Here is a 17497-nt window from a genome sequence, read left to right as displayed (position 1 = left end):
GATGATTTTTACTGTATGAGGTTTGGTGCCACAGTTCTTTCCCTTCCTGTGGAGCCCACTAAAATTACCCAAGTCTTTCTTGTACATTTCACCTCTCCTTGCTTGGCGCTATTTTAGAAATGATGAACATACAGCTAGGAAACAAAGCAAATATATTGAGTTAATTTGAAGATACCCACACAACTGACACAAAAGAAACAAATGTTTTTCTGAGTGACTAGGGTTAATGGTGCTGCTACTGGCTAATAAGTGCTGTGTTTTCTTTTCCCGTTTATAATAGTTACTCCTTAATAATTGACTTGTATATACCTGCCTCTATTAGAAAGTTTCTTAGCCATCACTGGCTCCACATTGGCTCTACATACTGTATGACATTATTTCATGATGCTTTAGTGCTCCATAACTCAATTTCCTGACTCTGCATTTTTAGATGAGAGACCTGAGAGAATTCTATGTACTGTGGTTGGAAAACGAATGGGACAGTCATGATCTGATCTAACAGAAGAATTAACTGAGATAGCAATCCTTTTCCTCTTTCTCTTGACATATTTTTCTTTCTTCATATCACCCGGAATGAATAAAAGTGCCAGTTGTTGTTTCTGCCCATAAAATTGTGTATCTGAAATGAAACACATGAAATAATCTAAAATATTTTTTTTTGTCTTTTTCTTATCAGTACCGGGGATCGAACTCATGACCACACACTTGCAAGGCAGGCGCTTATGCCGCTGAGCTAAATCCCCAGCTCCCACATGAAATAATCTAGAGTAGTTCATTTCTAAAGACCTGGAATGGCTTTGGGTAGCACCAGCAGAACCTAGAAGAAATATTTGAGAGTGCAAAACTATAGAAGAGTTTGCCAGCGAAAGGGCTTAATGGAAGACAATTAAACAGAAACATAAGTAGAATAAATGGCATTTTGAATTTTTTAAGGTAGTTGAGTCTTGACTCAAGTAAAATCTACACTGAAGAGAAATCAATGTCTCAAGTATGAAAAATATGTTATTTAGAATACTGCTGTAAATTTAGGAAAACAAAGAACAGATCTTTTTCACTGTGTTAAAATATTTGTAAAACTTTGAGGCTTATCTCTAAGGAATTGCCATGATCCTGAAACTTGATAATATCCCAAATACAGGAAAATTTTAGTGAAAAAATCCCTGAGAATTCATAAAATATACAGAAGAGAGAAGATATGTATGGGAAAGTGCCATTAATAAATTATTTACATATTTACAGGTTACTTTGGCAACATAACAGACACTCAAGTTTAAAGCTCAGTCTCTGAGAAAGTCATATTGAACGCAGTAAAAGCTTTGTGCAGCAGAACCTACTAACCTTCCTTCACCTTCACCTAAAGATTCTATACAACTGTTCCGGAGTTCCAGCTATTCCAGTGTCAAAATCCTTGAGACTTAAGAGTCTATCCAAGTAGATGAATTGTCCCCAGTGAATGCTATGTATAGAACCACCTGAGCACTTTTTTCATTAGAAAAATGGGTTAAAATCAGGTTATTTAGAAGGGGAGAAGCCACAGTGAATTTCTGCTATACAGAGTAACTCTGTTACAACTTTTGAGTTTTTCCACATTCCCTTTTTTCAGTGTCACTTTTTTTTTGTTTTAAATTTCATCAGGGTTTGTTCTTGTGGGCACTGGGGCAGCTGTATTTGTACATGGAAAGAAGCAGTGGAGTTCTGAAAACTGATTTGCAGTGGCAGTGGCAGTGGCACTGCAACAGCCAGGCAGGACTTTGGTGGCAGCAGCTGAGTACATAGACTCTTTACCTCTAGACTAGACTTCAATCATCAGCTCTTATCCTTTTCAGTCCATTACCTTCCACCAAAAATGCCTGTGCCTTCTGGGGCTTTAATGTAGCTTTCTATTGTTTTTCATTTTTTCCCTAATGCAGTAAGGCTTTTCTCTTTTTATTTGTATTGGTTGTTTGAAATCAAATTCAGTATGAATAAGAAAGGGAAATATACAACAGTGAATTTGGAGGAGAAAATGAAGGTTCTAAGGAGGATTGAAAGCTGGACCATCTCTTAAGAGTGTAATGGATGAATTTGGAATGAGTAAATCAACATTTTATGACATTAAAAAGAATAGGAAATTGATTTTGGACTTTGTACTGAAGCAGGACATGCCATTACTAGGAGCTGAGAAGAGAAAGAGGACAACGGGAGCCAAATACGGAGATGTCGATGATGCAGTCTCATGTGGTACCAACAGAAATGCTCAGCTGGTGTCCTCATTAAAGGTGTGGAACTTCAGGCTGCTGCAGAGATTTGCACAGTGTTTTGGGCAAACAGACTTTAAAGCTAGCACTGCTTGACTTTTTAGATTTCCAAATAGGCATGCAATTGGAAACTGAAAAGTATGTGTAAAAAAAGTCCTAAGTTCAGCTTCAGAACACATTGAATCATTTAGACAAAAACTGTCTATGATAATTAAAGAGGAGAAACTACATCTAGCTCAGCTGTACAGTGGAGATGAGACTGACCTCTTTTGGAAGTCAATACCAGAAGATACTCAGCAAATAGCAAAGATATCTGCCTGCCAGGGAGGAAAATAAACAAAGAACAGTTTTCTGCCCTTTTATATGCAAATACAGATGGAACTCATAAATTAAAATCAGTAATTATTGGCAAAATCAAAGCTTCCCAAAAGTGTGAAAGAGGACACAAGTGCATTATCTGTGATATATAAACCTAGTAAAGACACTTGGTTCACTAGAGAATTGTTTTTTGAATGGTTCTTTCAAAACTTTGTTCCTGAGGTCCAGCATTTTCAACTTCATGTTCTAAGAGTTGATGAAGAGGATGTCAAGGCATTATTACTTCTGAACAATTCCCCAGCTCACCCTTCTGCTGAATCACTAACTAGTGAGGATGGTCCAATAAAATGCATGTTATTTCCTTATAACACTTCAACTTTGATTCAGCCAATGATCCAAGGTGTGATTTTAAGCTGCAAATGACTTTATAGGTGGAAACAACTTGAAGAAAGTCTTGTAATTTTTGAAGAAAGTGATGATGAACAAAATGAAGAAAAAGGAGTTTCCAGCATTAAAATCTACAATATAAAAAGTACAATTTTTAACTGGGCAAAGAGTTGAGATGAAGTAAAACAAATAACCATAACAAAAGTGTGTGGGAAAATCTTTTCAAAAAGGAACCTGATTATGATCCTCACGGCTTAGAAGTTAGAATAGAGAAATTCTTGAAAAATATCAAGAATTAGAAGACGAGCTACATGATGATAGGGTATGGTTAAATGAAAATGATGAAGAAAAAGGTTATCCCCCCAAAACGAAAGGTGTCCGAAAAGGAGGAGGAGCTGAGAAGCAGACTGCTGAATTTAAATTGATCTGCTATGAGAGAGAGTTTGGACTTCCTTCTTGACTTTGTGGAATCCACACCTGAGTTTCAAAGGTTCCATTTCACATTGGAAAAGATGCAACAAGAAATAGTCAAGAAACAGTTCCAGAGTAAAGTCCACTCAGGAATTGATTGCTTTTTGAAATCTAGGCCTCATAATATTAAGGATATATTAAATATGCTTTCAACTTCTGGTTCTGGTAATTAGATTTTGTGTTTAAAGATTTCTGTAGTTATATAAGGTAAGTCTAGGATGAATTTTCATTGTTTTTATCAACTAACATGATTTTGCATATTTGGTGATAAAATATAGTTCAAAAATAATAAATTTTTTAAACATAATAAATTTGTTTTTCAAATGTGTGAAACCATTGGCTTATTTTTTTCTATTTCAGAAATCTTATAATAATAAAATGAAAAACAATCATGAAGATAGTATTTTTGGTTCTAAAATTAGCAAAACCTAATGGACTAACAGTATTTAGTGCTAAGATTAGTACACTGGGAGAAGTACTTTCAAACTCTGGGCATTAATGTGAAAACAATTTAACAATGTACATCAAAAAGTTTTTCAAGTTTACACTTTATGACTTAGTAGTTTAATTTTTGAACTTGCTATGTTGCCTAGCTGGTCCTAAACCCAAGTAGCAAGACTAGGCATATGTTATTATCTAGCTGGAAGTTTAATTTCTTTTAACTTTATTTTATTGGTATGTTTTATATATACATAACATTCACCATAGGGAACTTGTACCTGTACATGGTATGCTGCTTGTTTTGTTTTCTTTTTTCCTTCTATTCTTTTTCTTGTCCCTTTTTTCCTTTTTCCCTCCCTCCCTTGAGCCCTTTCTCATTTTGGAATTTTAATTTCCAAACAATCCTCCTTAAGATAGTAGTTTGAACTTACCTGCCCCCCCCCAAAAAAAGTGTTTCCTTTTTTTTTTTTTTTTTTGGTACCAGGGATCAAACTCAGGACCACACACTTGCAAGGCAGGTGCTTATGCCGCTGAGCTAAATCCCCATACCATATTATTTATTCTGGAAAATAGGAGCAAATATTTGTTTAGTAGGAGAAACGGTTCACTAAACTAGTATATTGGATGGTAGTGTATTAATTGCAAAACCATTGAATTTGAGATTTATGACAAGATTTTTAATGACATTTTGGGGAAATTCTCAGAAATAATATAGTAGTTAAAACTCTGAGCTTCTATAAAAGTCAAAGTCAGGCTCCTTGCCAACCTGCTTGGGACCCCTTCTGTCTCTCGACAGAAGCTTGCTTTCTTTCAATAAATATATTCTGTTCTTAAAAAAAAAGAAAACAAACAAAAAACTCCTGAGCTTTGGCATTAAATTTAAAGTGCATATTATTCACTAGTTTATGTGATGGTTTCAAGTTACCTAAACTCTGGAACAGCTGAAGAACAGATGGAAACCTGTTTCCTTAGCCATTTAGAACAGAAACACTGAGCCAGGCATGGTGGTACATGCCTGCAATCCTAGCACTTGGGAGGCTGAGGTAGGAGGGTCGCTGCAAGTTCGAGACCAGCCTGGGCTACAAAGCTCAAAGCCAGCCTGAACTGCATAGCAAGACCCTGTCTCCAAAAGACCAAAAAAAAAAAAAAAAGAAAGAAAGACTACCTGCTGGTGTGGTCCAGTGGTACAGTGTTTTATATACACAAGGACCTAGGTTCAATTCCCATCACTACAAAATGGAAGGCTGTTATTAAGAGAAACACATATAAAACAACCCTATATATCCAACAAATATTAACATCAGTATCACAGCATAAAGTACATTAAGATAGTAAGGTCTAAATTTTTATTTGGTTTTCCAATTTAAAAATAAATACCAAAAGACTGAGATTATGTCAGTCAATAGGTCTGGGTGGGGGATCAGGGATATAGCTCAGTGGTAAGATGCCTGCCTGACAAGTATGAGGTCCTGAGTTTGACTCCCAGTTTAAGAAAGTTTTTTTTGTGTGTTCAGGTGTTAGGCGGTATTGGGTATTAAACTCAGGACCTTGTATTTGCCAGGCAGGCACTGTGCCACTGAGCTATATCCCAGCTCTGACTTCCAGCTTAAAAAAAAAAAATTGATCTTCAATAATTAGTAGTTTGAAATTATGATCTTCAATAATTCAATAATCTTCAATAATTACTTTCATAACAAGAGAATGACATGCACTAAGTAGGTAGTGACAGTAAAGCAAAGTGTATTATAACATTAAATAAATTTTTTAAAAAAGCTTGGCATGGTGGTGAGTGCCTGTAATCCAGCACTATGGGAGGCTGAGGTAGGAAGATTTTAAATTCGAGCCCAATTTGGGCAACCTAGCAAAGGTTCTGTCTCAAAAAAATAAATAAAAAGAGCTGGGAACATAGCACAGTGTAAAGGCTCTGGATTCAACCAATCCCCAGGTTCCACTCTACACACAAAAAAGAAATCAAATATATCCTTTTTAAAAAGGTAACTAGAATTAGTCAGCTATATAGCTTTGTTTATGCTGTAAATACATTAGGGTGTGTGTCCATATGTGCACACTGGGAATAGAACCTAGATTCTCAAGCATAGTAAGCATATCCTCTACTACTAAACTACATGGTAGAATTTAACTTAATAATTTTCTTACAGTCATTTCACCTTAGAAAAATCTGGGACAATAATCCCTCATTCTTCAGATCTTTGTCTTATATAACATGTCAGGTGAACATTTATTTTGGTATTTGCAAACAGTTTGATAGGAAAATTCATTTTATTAGCTTTTAGTGTTCACTTTCTCACATAGTAAATTCTAGGATTTGCTTCTGAGAATTATATTTTGTTCCACTGGGCAATGTCAGGCAATGTCAGGCAGCTATAGTGTAAAAATACTGATAGTACTGGTGTCTCTTAATTACTGCAGCACTTATTCAACATCTTTGAAATATACAAGCTATTCTTACCTCTTCTTCTAAATCAGCATCCAAAATTAATCAAGCTTTCCCCAGATGCACACCAGTTCCTTCTGGAAATTTATTAATAATTTAAAATTAATATGGTAAATTTTTAATTTTCATGTTATAAATGTACTCTAATTTTTAAGTAGTTTTGTTCTTTCTGTGAATGAGATTTTTTAATTAGTTATTGTTAATAGTTTTACCTTGAAAATTCAATAGTTGGGTCTTTTTTTGGTACTGGGAATCAGACTCAGGACCTTGCACTGGGCAGGCAGACACTGTGCTACTGAGCTATATCCATAGCCAGCCACACTTAGGCCGCTGAGCTATATTCTGGGCTTAGTTTTATGACTCAATTTATAGAAAAATGTTAATATTTCCATTGATTACCATTTTTACAATGGTACTCAATTTAGGACTGCGTTATGCTTCCTTGATTAAGTCTGCATTCTAGAGAAAGCTGAGATCTGTAAAGTTCATCAGTTTAACTTTTCTGTTAAAGATTTGTCCAGTACGACAATAAAAATGAGGTATTACCCCAAGCTTCTCCCCACTCCTTAGAGATACTTTTCGAGCCAGAGATAAAAGTGGATTGTGGAACAAACTGAGGACTCTGGTCAGCTCTAGTTCCTTCCAATTGATGTTTATATTAGCATCTTTATAGTTTTTCAATGGTGATAAGTTCCTAGGGTGATGATGAGAGTCAGTCACACCCATTTTCAGAAATACTGTACTCATGGATTCTAGAAATTAGATGTCACTGTTCCAATAAACTCTCAGAACTGAATAGTAAAAAGAATAGAAACAAACCACCAATGGATGCCTTGGGGCCAGTTCTAAAACAAGCATACAGACATTTGAGGATTTTTCAGTAGAGGGCAGGTATCTAAAGGCCTGAGGTATGCCTTAGTTTGGGGAGCATGCACTTAGGCCCTTGTATGTGCACATACATCTGGAGGAAGCCGCAAAAGTCCCTGAATGGTTGCCTTAGGGGTGGGCCTCTAGCAGACAGCAGCAGCAGACAGGTAAGGACCAGATCATCAGTGACTCCGGAGGAACCTCCCTGATTTTAGGACTGGCCTGGGCTGACAGCATGTCCTAAAGTTTCTGCCCCTCCATATCCCTCCTCTTTCTCCCTGCCCTGAACTGGCCCCTATCACCTTTGTCTTGATGACTGTACATGCCTGTAATTTTCCTGCCTCCTCTTGTCCCCTTCTCTAGACTTCCCTGTATAGGGCCCTTATGGGTTTATTCAGGTATGTCTTACTCTGGTTTTAGGCTTGTCTCCTACAGATTATGAAGGTCAAAAAGGGCATCTTTAAGAGTGCAGTCACAACGCTCAGGTTTCCTGCTCTCTGCTGGTGAAAGCTGAAGGATCCTGCAACTGTGTGGCCATGCCAGGAACTACTGACTACCTGTAGGCAGGCACTTGAGGCCCTGGCGGGGTACAAGGAGGCCTCTACCAGCCATCCCCCAGGGAGCAGAGGGAAGGAGGGGGCCAGAACAGTACAGCAGCAGTCTTTCAGGGCCCTAGTCCCTAGGCACATGCTACAAGCCATTAGCTGGCTTTTGTTTTGGCCATGTTTGAGAAAGGGATGAAGTCTGCTTCTGGATATCATTCCTGAGGACTGGAGCTGCTCTGAGAAATTTAGGCAACCCGATATTCTGGTTGTTGAAATAGGATAACTGACATAACCCGGGAAGGAAATTTCACCTTGGGAGAAACGCTGACACTCAAGTCCTAAGAAGGGGTTTTCCTGCCTGCAGAAAAGGTATGGGCTGAGAAGAGTTCGCTATCATATCCAAAACATACCCCTGGATTACGGAAAGATGCTCTAATTTGTTTTCTTCCCATTTTGCTTGGAGAAATTCTAGCCACCCACCAGAAAAGTTTGGGTAGTGTGAACCACCAGATTTCTGATTAAATATTTTGAAGCAAGGTAAGTTCTAGTGATAAGAATTAGCATGAACTGTAAGACTCATTTGAGTATTTTTATACTCTGAATACTTTCTATGTAGGTATCATGTGTGACATCTCATACAAAGCTAAATGCATGTGAAGTTTGCATAGAGCTACACTGGAGTCTGGGCAAAGGATCCCAAGGAAGCTTTTTTAGTCCTTGGAGCTAGGGACTGCAGGACTCTTCATTGTTCTGCCTTCCGGTTCCAAGAAGGGCAATACCAGCTAGACCTCATGACAGTAGCTGTGAGTGGTGACGCTGAGTAGACACAGGCTGTGATGAGAACCAACTGGGTAAACTGCTACATACCACTCTACCCAATTCATGCCATCAACAGCCACATTAGCTCTGCTCTGTTCCTATCACTATAGATCCTACATTCATCTAATTCTCAACACCTGCCCTGTTTCTCAATCCCTGTACTAATGCTCTCCTGTGAACAAAGTAAGAAAAGAAAACATGAAAAAGTTTTAAAAATTGGCTCAGAAAAACAGTGCAGGAGACAAGACTAAAAAAAAACGACACAGGATTGTTTCCATCACTTAATACTGCTTTATTTGATAGCCTGTTCCTAATGGATTGTTAAGAATAACTAGTTAGGTATCTTCCTCCAAACCATATCCTGAAATGTTTTCCTGGCATTAAATTTCCACCCTTAAGAGTATCTCCTGGTAGTTCTACATCCTTTGCACTGATACATAAGACACCTGTTCGCTTTATTCTAAAATATGCTTTTCTCTAATAGTTTTGCCCTCCCCTTTAACTCCCCACCATTAATGATCAATGACTCAGTTACAACAAGACCATCTCAACTTCTTTCCTAGAAACCAGGTATAAAACCAAAATACATTTTAAAAAACCTAATCTGCCTCAGCTACCTCATAAGACTGAAAAGTTTCTAAACAAAGAATCAAAAACATTTTTACTGCTGTACAACACAGAGGGGAAGAACAATTTTCAGAGACTTTATGACGTTATGCCAATTTAGTTTGACTGTTGGTTGGCATGTGGGAGGTCCAGCCTAGTCAATCATGCCCACAAACCACCTGAACCTATCTGTGGCTACCTTTGTCAGAACGTTCTTGACCAACCCAAAAGTCCACAAACAAAATGCAGTTTCTCTCAGACATAAGATAAACACGGGAATAAGACAAAGATCCACATACTTTGTTTGCTGAAGATATTTATTTTCATCCAAACACTGTCAACAGGGACAGACATAATCCCTAATTTCCCTACAATCCACATTTTCAGTGTTTCCTAGGGAATCTGTCTTTCAAGGAACCCTCTACCTGGGAACAAGGCTTAGAGCGCTGTGTTATTTTTTGAATACAGAAGAAAAGCCTCAGTCTATCCAAAGGGTAGACTGATCACACACTCATTTCAACTGCCAATTTCTAGACTCACCTGAAAGTTCTTCCTTAAATTTCCCTTAGGTCTTCATTTTCTTTTTGTCTGAGGTCACACATCATGTGGTTTGCCAATGGGCACTCCAGGAGCCAGACACTGAGGGGTGTTATTGTGGCTGACCTGGACACTCATGGATTCCCAGCCGGAGCTGTAACTTACAACCAGTCTTGTTGACCTCCAGGCTAGTTTCTCTGGAAATTTGGCCCTTTTCTTTGGTCTCAAGGACCCGAGGAGCCTCAATGCTTCTGTAGTTCCATATGAAGACTAAAAGATCATGTGAATTCCCAAAGTTGTTGGGATAAATATTACACAATAAGGCACCCAAACTACATGCTGGTTAAACATACCAAGAAAGTGGGTATACCTTGGGACAAGATGGACTAAAGTGTCCCTGAGCAGGTCATTTTGAACCTTCCTACTGCAAACAACTCTTTAGTTTTAAAACATTCCTTTGCTGCCTCTGCATGACCCTCAATATGAGCCCTCATTTCCTCTTGGAAAACAGAGGTCATCTGGCAAGGTTAGGCAAGGAATGATAGCTCATGATAACTCTATATACCACCTAACCTGGGGCAAAGAGAAATCCCATTACTTTTTAACCTGTGTGAGTTCTCTGGTGACTCATAAGGCGTGAACTTCGAGAGAAGCTTTCTCCACATTCAGAACATTTATAAGGCCTCTCTCCAGTATGGGTTCTCAGGTGACGAATCCGATTGGAGCTGTGAGAGAAACTGTCTCCGCACTCATGACAAGTATAGGGTTTTTCTCCTGTGTGAATTCTCTGGTGCCGGATTAAGTTGGATCTATGAGAGAAATTTTCTCCACAAAGGGTACATTTGTACGGTTTCTCTCCTGTGTGCGTTCTCTGGTGTCTAGTAAGATGCATGCCCTGCCGGAAGCTTTTACCACAAGTTGAACATTCAAAGAGTTTCTTTTCTGCTCTGCGGGTTCCCTGACTTGGAAGAAAGGGAGTACCATCACTCATGGCCTCCCCATTCTCAGAGAAGGGGTCAAGTCTCTCTCTCTCATGAGTTCTTTCATGAATGACAAGGTGAGAACTCCGAGAGAAACTTTTCCCACATTCAGCACACTTATAGGGTCTCTCTCCTGTGTGGATCCTCTGGTGTCTAAGAAGGTTGGAGCTGTGAGCAAAGATCTCCCCACACTCAGAGCACTTGTAGGGTTTTTCTCCAGTGTGTGTCCTTTGGTGCCTATGGAGGTTGGAGTTGCAAGAGAAGCTTTTTCCACATACATTGCACTGATAAGGCTTCTCACCTGTGTGGGTTCGCTGATGGCGAGTCAGATGGGTATTTTGACTGAAGCATTTCCCACACTCTAGGCACTTATGGGCCTCCTCTCCCAGGTGTGCTTTATGTAGTGAGAGAAAATGTGGATGCCCACCAAAGATTTCACTGCACTCCACACCCATACATAGTCTTTCTGCTGCATGTATTCTCTGATGTCTAATTAGGTTTGAGTTATTAGAGAAATTTTTGCCACACAAGGGACATAAATGAAGTTTTTTTGGCTGCAGTTCCTTTGGTGGCCCCAGTTCTCTGCAACCCGTGGCTCCTGTTAAGGACTGCTCCATTTCATCTTCTGGAGGAGGTTCCCAGTGCCCTTCTGCCCTGTCATGAGGCTGGCCCTGCTCAGGACTCCAGGGTACCTCTCCTCTGGCCTGGCCAGGAAACAGCACCTGAGAGTGAGTGTTCTCAGGGGAAACAGACTGAACATTTCCTTCTTGGTTGTCATACTTCTCTTTTCCTGGTAGAGAAAAAAATCCAAACCTCTACATTATTTCTATACTGGAAGAGAACATAACCCTACATTCCTGCTATGCCAATTAGGTCAGAGGTCCTAGGGGAGCTTCAGTTTCCTACTGTCCTTCTAGGTATAAAATACCCTAAAGAGGTATCTGAACAAGGGTTGGAGCTACGGCTCAAGGAATCAGAGCCCAGAAGCCAGGTGTAGTGCCTCACCAGGTGTAACTCTGGAGGCTAAGGTAGGACAGTTGCAGGTTCCAGACTAGTCTATCCTACACTACACAGTGAGACACTGTCAGAAAGAAAAAAAAAGACAAAAGGAAAAAGAAAAAGAAAAGAGAGAAAGAGAAGAAGAAATCAGAGCTCAGAGAATTGTGGACAGTCCTTTCTTCGGCCTCAACAAACCTTTCCAATTAGGCCCCTGGCTGATGCCTTTCAGGAATGGATGAGATGTAACAGGGCTGAGATCATGACAGGACAAGTGAGCCCAAGAGTGAGTACCTCCTCAGAGTTTGCATCCTAGGTTCCACAGTTGCCTCACTGGGATGGAAAGTGGTCAGTTAAGATAGAAGCAATGTGAAAAAAAAAAAAAAATGGGGCTGGGGATTTAGCTCAGCGGCGTAAGTGCCTGCCTTGCAAGCAGGCTGTCCTGAGTTTGATCCCCGGTACCGATAAAAAAGAAAAAGAAAAAGAAAAAGAAGATACAAGCAATGTGCTTCCGTAGAAACAGTGGTATGCTGGCCCTACACTCAAACCCTTAAAAACCTCATGCTTGGAGTGAGATACCTTGCTGAGCAGTTACTCATCCATCTTTTTTTTTTTTTTTTTTTTGTTTGTTTGTTTTTTTTGTTTTTTTTGTTTTTATCGATACCAGGGATCGAACTCACGACTGCCTGCTTACAAGGCAGGCGCTTATGCCGCTGAGCTAAATCCCCAGCCCTACTCATCCATCTTCATTCCTTACCTGGAGCTGGGCTTCTGGGGCTCATGCCCTCCTTACAGCCCTGGACATTGAGATCCCATGGCTTTTCTCCTTGTTCCACCTGGGTGCTTAGGGCCTCCTGACTGGGAATGTGAGGCTCTGTTTAAAATGATGAAAGAAACAGATTGCTGTATCAGCACTCTCTTCTACTAGGCAGAACAAAGATAGCCTTAATCCCTACCCTTAATAAATAAGACACAGAATGCTCTGATACTACTGGGAATGCACATTAAACTATTCCCAATGTTTACGTCTAAGAAACGAAATTAGGGGAGAAAGACTATGGGTTGATTTTTTTAAAAATTTTTTTTCAAAGTTTTTGGTATTTTTTTGCAATCAGAATATATATGTTTATAATTAAAACAAGAAAGCAGATGATTAGAATGGTCAGTTCATTAATGAATTTGTTTAGCAAACCAAAACAGCCTTGCCTATTAAAATATAAACATAAAATAGAGCTAGATTTGATAGCTCCAGGAGGAGAAAACATCAATAGGCAATTAGAAAAGGACCCTGGGCTCTTTTGGGATTATAAACTTAAAACCCAAATACGCCATTTCTATGTATGCTAGAGAGAAAAACAAAAACCTCACTTCCCTTCCAGAAAACATGGGACTCAAACATACATTCCGTTCCAACAAATTATAATCTGATCTTTTTTTCCTAGTCAGCACTCACTTCATTCAACTTTGCACAACTCAACAGTGGAGAAGTAATGGAAAACTTGGAGAGGTCTCAATCATAGAAAACAAAAATAACAGTAACCCTTTTACAGAATTAGTACAAATGAGTTCATAGCTATGATTCTCTTTACACAAAACAGATGAAAACAAAAATGGTGTGACTTTCTGCTGAGTGCATCAACATAGCTAATCATAATATATATAATGTCTTAGGACTTATCCCATTTTTTAAATAAGATTTTTCATAACTACAATCAAGGGTATTGTATAATAAATAGCAGTATATCCTCCATCTAAATCCAGTGGCAGATGTGTAACTGATCCTAGTGCAGGAAACTTTACATAGAAGGTTTCATAAAACTCAAGTCTGAGAGATAAGTATCCAAGAGACAGAATTCTTATCAGAAATATTGCAGTTATCAACCTCAGAAAAGAAGTCTTACCCAATGAGTCCACAGTCTCATAACTCTCTTGCACCATGTCCCTGGAGAAAGTTCTCTTACTAGGATCCTGATGCCCCCACTCCTCCTGGGAGATGTACACTGCCACATCTTCTAAGCTCTCAGGCAACTGAAACAGCAAAGGATCGCCTTTAGCCCGGGATGCACTAAGAACATTTCAAGCAGAGTTTCAGGAAAAAGAAGTAAAAACCCAGGGGTACCAAGGACATATGTCATGGGGAAAAAAATGATCCCAGACCTACAAATGATGGATGGAGACCAATAACAGGGAGGGGGACATTTGGTTGAGGGGAAAGGATCCTCCAAGTGCCACAACTGCCCCAGCCCATCCCCAAAGGAAGACTCCAGGGGAGGAAGAAGAGTCCTGGCAGGGGGAGATAATGGGACCTTCCACATCACCTGGGACCCAGTCATTTCCTTGTCTTCCATATTCCCTTCAGGAGGAAAGAGAGAAAGCCAGGGAGCAGATAACGCTGAAGGTGACAGAAATCATAATGAGAATGGCATTCCTAAATCTCGGCAACCCATAAATTATTACAATTCAGTATACACTTCTCAAAATCTCATTTCTGCTTTTAAGGTTAACACTAAACAAAAACCAGTAACAGGCAGAATAAAGTAATAAGTAATATCCAAAACGATGGGGTCGGATTCAAGGAATGGGAGCAGTTTTTCCACAGGAGTTGGCAACACTCCAAACTCCTCATTGTTTACCTAGTTCTAAATCTCTTCTGCATTCAAATACATCCCTTCTACTAAGAGATTCTCCTTCCTTGTATCCCTCAGCAGAACCCACACCACTTTTGGTCTTTCAGGCCACATCTGAAATCTTCAACTTGAGGAATTCCTTTCGCTTGTCAGAGACACTACATCCTGCTTAATGGGTCAACCCCAAAGCCCTTTCTCCCTCCCACCTGCCCAGATAACTGTTCCTCACCCCTGTCCTTTACAGCCTGGGGGTCCCTTTGGGGGCTGGGGCCTAGCAGCTCCTGCAGCCTGGGGCCAGGGCTTCGCTCAGTCTCCACAGGCTCCAGCTTGAAACTCGGTGACTCTCCTGCTGTTTCCAGAGGCAAAGGCTCCTCCAAAAGCACTTCTGTTCCCCGCCCTTGGTTTGTGACCTGAGGACCAACCCACATCACTTATCATCACAAAGGGGCCAATAGAAAAGGAAATTAGCACAGGATTCTAAAGCCTTCAACAGAAAACCACAAAAGATCCTTTTGAAGAAGAGAAAGATGTTTTACACTAAGGCTTTTTTGGTCCTGTGGGCTATCAGTAAAAATGGGGGAGTACAGTTAGGTGGGGCGGGGGTCCATTCCCAATGCACACCTTTCCCACACACAGTTCTACTATACCTTATTTTTGTTCTCCATCATTTTCCAGATGCTTCTATTCCTCACTACCGAATAAATTAAACCTTGGTGGCCCTAAGAGGGCCAGTGCCTGTAGAGTCTCAATGCCAAATTGCTTTTCAAAGTTTAACCAAAATCTACCTCCACAGATGAGACTACACTGCTGACCTTAACAAGAACAGGTAGCAAGCATAATTATAAACCAGTACCACCGACAAAACTTTACACGCTGTCCCCTCTCTACTCCTCAAAATAGCGCCCCCCCAAAACTATTTTATTATCTTCATTTTAACAAATGGCAAATAACTTGCCCAAAATCACAAAGGTAGTAACAGTAGTGTGATCATTTGAACGCTGTCAACTTAATTCCAGTGTTAACTATTGCTGAAGCACTGCCTCCATGTGGAAACAGGGTACCCTAACTATTCACTGCTCACTCTGTTCACATGGAGAAAATCTGCAGTGTGAATGTTCCACTTAAGCTATGAAAAGCCCTCTTCCCCATGTAAGTTCTACTCAGCGAAACCACGTAAATTATACTGGAAGATTTAGGCCAGCATCATGCCCCAAGCCTAGGGCCAAACAGCGACAATGTAATTCTCTCGCCCACCTGTTGCCTGAGTCTCCCAAGTTCTCTCTGCATATCCTCCACAAGGCTCACTGCTTCTTCACCGCTCTCGGGATGGAGTTCCTGAACCCTGCTCTGGATCTCTTGGGGTAGAATCGTCAAGAACTGCTCCAGTACTAGTAGTTCCAGGATCTGCTCCTTGGTACGCATCTCTGGCCGTAGCCACCCATGGCAAAGCTCCTGGAGCCGGCAGAGGGCCTCCCGGGGACCAGCGGCCTCTTGGAAGCGAAACCTCCTAAAGCGCAGATGAGAGGCCTCGGGGCTGGGCCCAGGGTCAGGGGGTGGTAGCTCCTGCGTCCAAGCGCAGTCCTCCTCGAGTTTCACTATAAGGAGACCTTCCCGTTCCTGAGAGCCCGGGAATGCCGCCATTGCCATGCCCCAGAGCGCCTTGGCCCGGAAACCGGCTGCGCCCTTTAAGGCGCCCGGGACCCTGTGCAAAGATGGACGGCTTCACCAAGTGCCAAGAGGTCCAGAGTTCCAAATCCTGGCGGAAGACCCCAGCTCGGAAATTTGGCCCTGCTGGCGCCACTTATTCCCGGGTTTTGGACGCACGCAAGCCTCTATCCTTAGCGTCCACGCCGGAAATTTCGGCGCACGGATTAGGCATCACTGTCCAATGGCGCATGCGCACGACCAACTTCCGGGACGCGTTTTGCGTATTCCCGTGCCCATTGGGTCCAATCAAGCCACATGCTCATTTTCAATAGACTAAAAGGGAAAGTTTTTCTACAGAGGCGGGACAAGGCAGAGGCCAATTGGAGCCGAAAGGCTGGGTAGCAGGGGGAATTTTGTGACCGGGGGAACAACGTGGAAGAGGGAAAGGAAGAAGCAGGTATAGAGTAGTGGACTACCTCAGTCAGATTACCCCCAGGGAAATTAGTCAAAATGAGCTACGCTTGATCCAAAGTCAAGCCGTATCAGTGTCGGAGCAGGGCCCAAAAAATCTGAATTGTTAACAAACTCTCCCATGAAATTCTTTCTCTAAGTGGTCCTTAGCCATTTGGGAAACTCGAAGTTGGCAACTCGTACCATTCCTGCAGCCTTCAGCCGCGGGACTGCCAGGAGTCGTAGTGGCGGGACCCGGCTACTCCGCCTGCGCTGCTGGCGGCTAGTCTAAGGTCCCTGAACAGCGTCTAGGCAGGAGAGCAAGTGTGTGCCTGCGTCCCCTGCTGGCCCGGGGTCTCGTTTCCGGCGGCTGAATTTAGTACAGTACCGGAGCAGCCGAGCCCACTGGCGTCTCAGGCTTCCAATTGCAGATCGGGTTTTAAGCCTGCCAAAGACGTACAGTGGCACTTGCTGTTCTGCACGCGCGGTCTTGCGCTCAGCCCAGTGAGAAACCAACTGTCCATTGTGAATTCTGTCATCAAGGCGAAGGGAAACCCTTAGAGAGCCGACTCCGTGCTAGGGTTAGATGCTCCATTCCCTCTGCCACGGTCAGTGGTTCACCAGGTAGAAGCTTCAGAGCAGCGAGTCGTGCCAAACAGTAACCGTTTATTGAACACGTGTCGTTGGGTTCTCACAAAAAAATTGTATGGTGAACATATAAAGACACCAGTGTTAGTTAAATCGCTTGTCACACAACTGCCTTATTCAGGCTGCCGTGTAAATACATGGGCAGATATAGGTCTATTTCAGGTAAACCTTGTTCAGACTTAGGACTTGAGTGTCCTAAAATCATTTTTATGTTTTTAAGACATTCCTGCTTATAAACCTCACATGCCTGGCAAGCGCAAAGTTGTGACTTTGATACCCGGTACCCACAAAAAAATAAATTATAACCTCGACACCATTTGTTTGGAGTTTACTATGTAATCTCAGGCAATTTGTTCAATCGATTTATTAAAAACTGACTTCCTAGAGGCTGGGGATTTAGCTCAGCGGCATAAGCGCCTGCCTTGCAAGCAGATAGTCGTGAGTTCGATCCCTGGTACCGATAAAA

General features: G+C 41.2%; 1 protein-coding gene across 2 annotated transcripts; it reads right to left on the bottom strand.

Moving 5' to 3' along the window:
• Nucleotides 1-9445: 9445 nt before the first annotated feature.
• Znf263 (zinc finger protein 263) lies at nt 9446-16167 on the bottom strand. Of its 2 annotated transcripts, XM_063226376.1 has the most exons (6): nt 15541-16167; nt 14516-14696; nt 13978-14051; nt 13561-13687; nt 12417-12533; nt 9446-11453 (listed from the first exon to the last, which is right to left on the bottom strand). In XM_063226376.1, the coding sequence occupies exons 1-6, from the start codon at nt 15931-15933 to the stop codon at nt 10285-10287; spliced, it is 2061 nt and encodes a 686-aa protein (XP_063082446.1). In that variant the 5' UTR covers nt 15934-16167; the 3' UTR covers nt 9446-10284. The 2 variants fall into 2 exon arrangements, with proteins under 2 accessions (XP_063082446.1, XP_063082447.1); XM_063226377.1 differs by lacking the exons at nt 13978-14051; nt 14516-14696.
• Nucleotides 16168-17497: the final 1330 nt, after the last annotated feature.

Source organism: Cavia porcellus, unplaced genomic scaffold, assembly GCF_034190915.1.
Source record: "Cavia porcellus strain 051 isolate PalLab524CR breed Dunkin Hartley unplaced genomic scaffold, mCavPor4.1 scaffold_16, whole genome shotgun sequence".
NCBI classification, from domain to species: domain Eukaryota; kingdom Metazoa; phylum Chordata; class Mammalia; order Rodentia; family Caviidae; genus Cavia; species Cavia porcellus.
The sequence above is the reverse complement of the archived record's forward strand: the minus strand, read 5'-3'. Positions and strand labels throughout refer to the sequence as shown.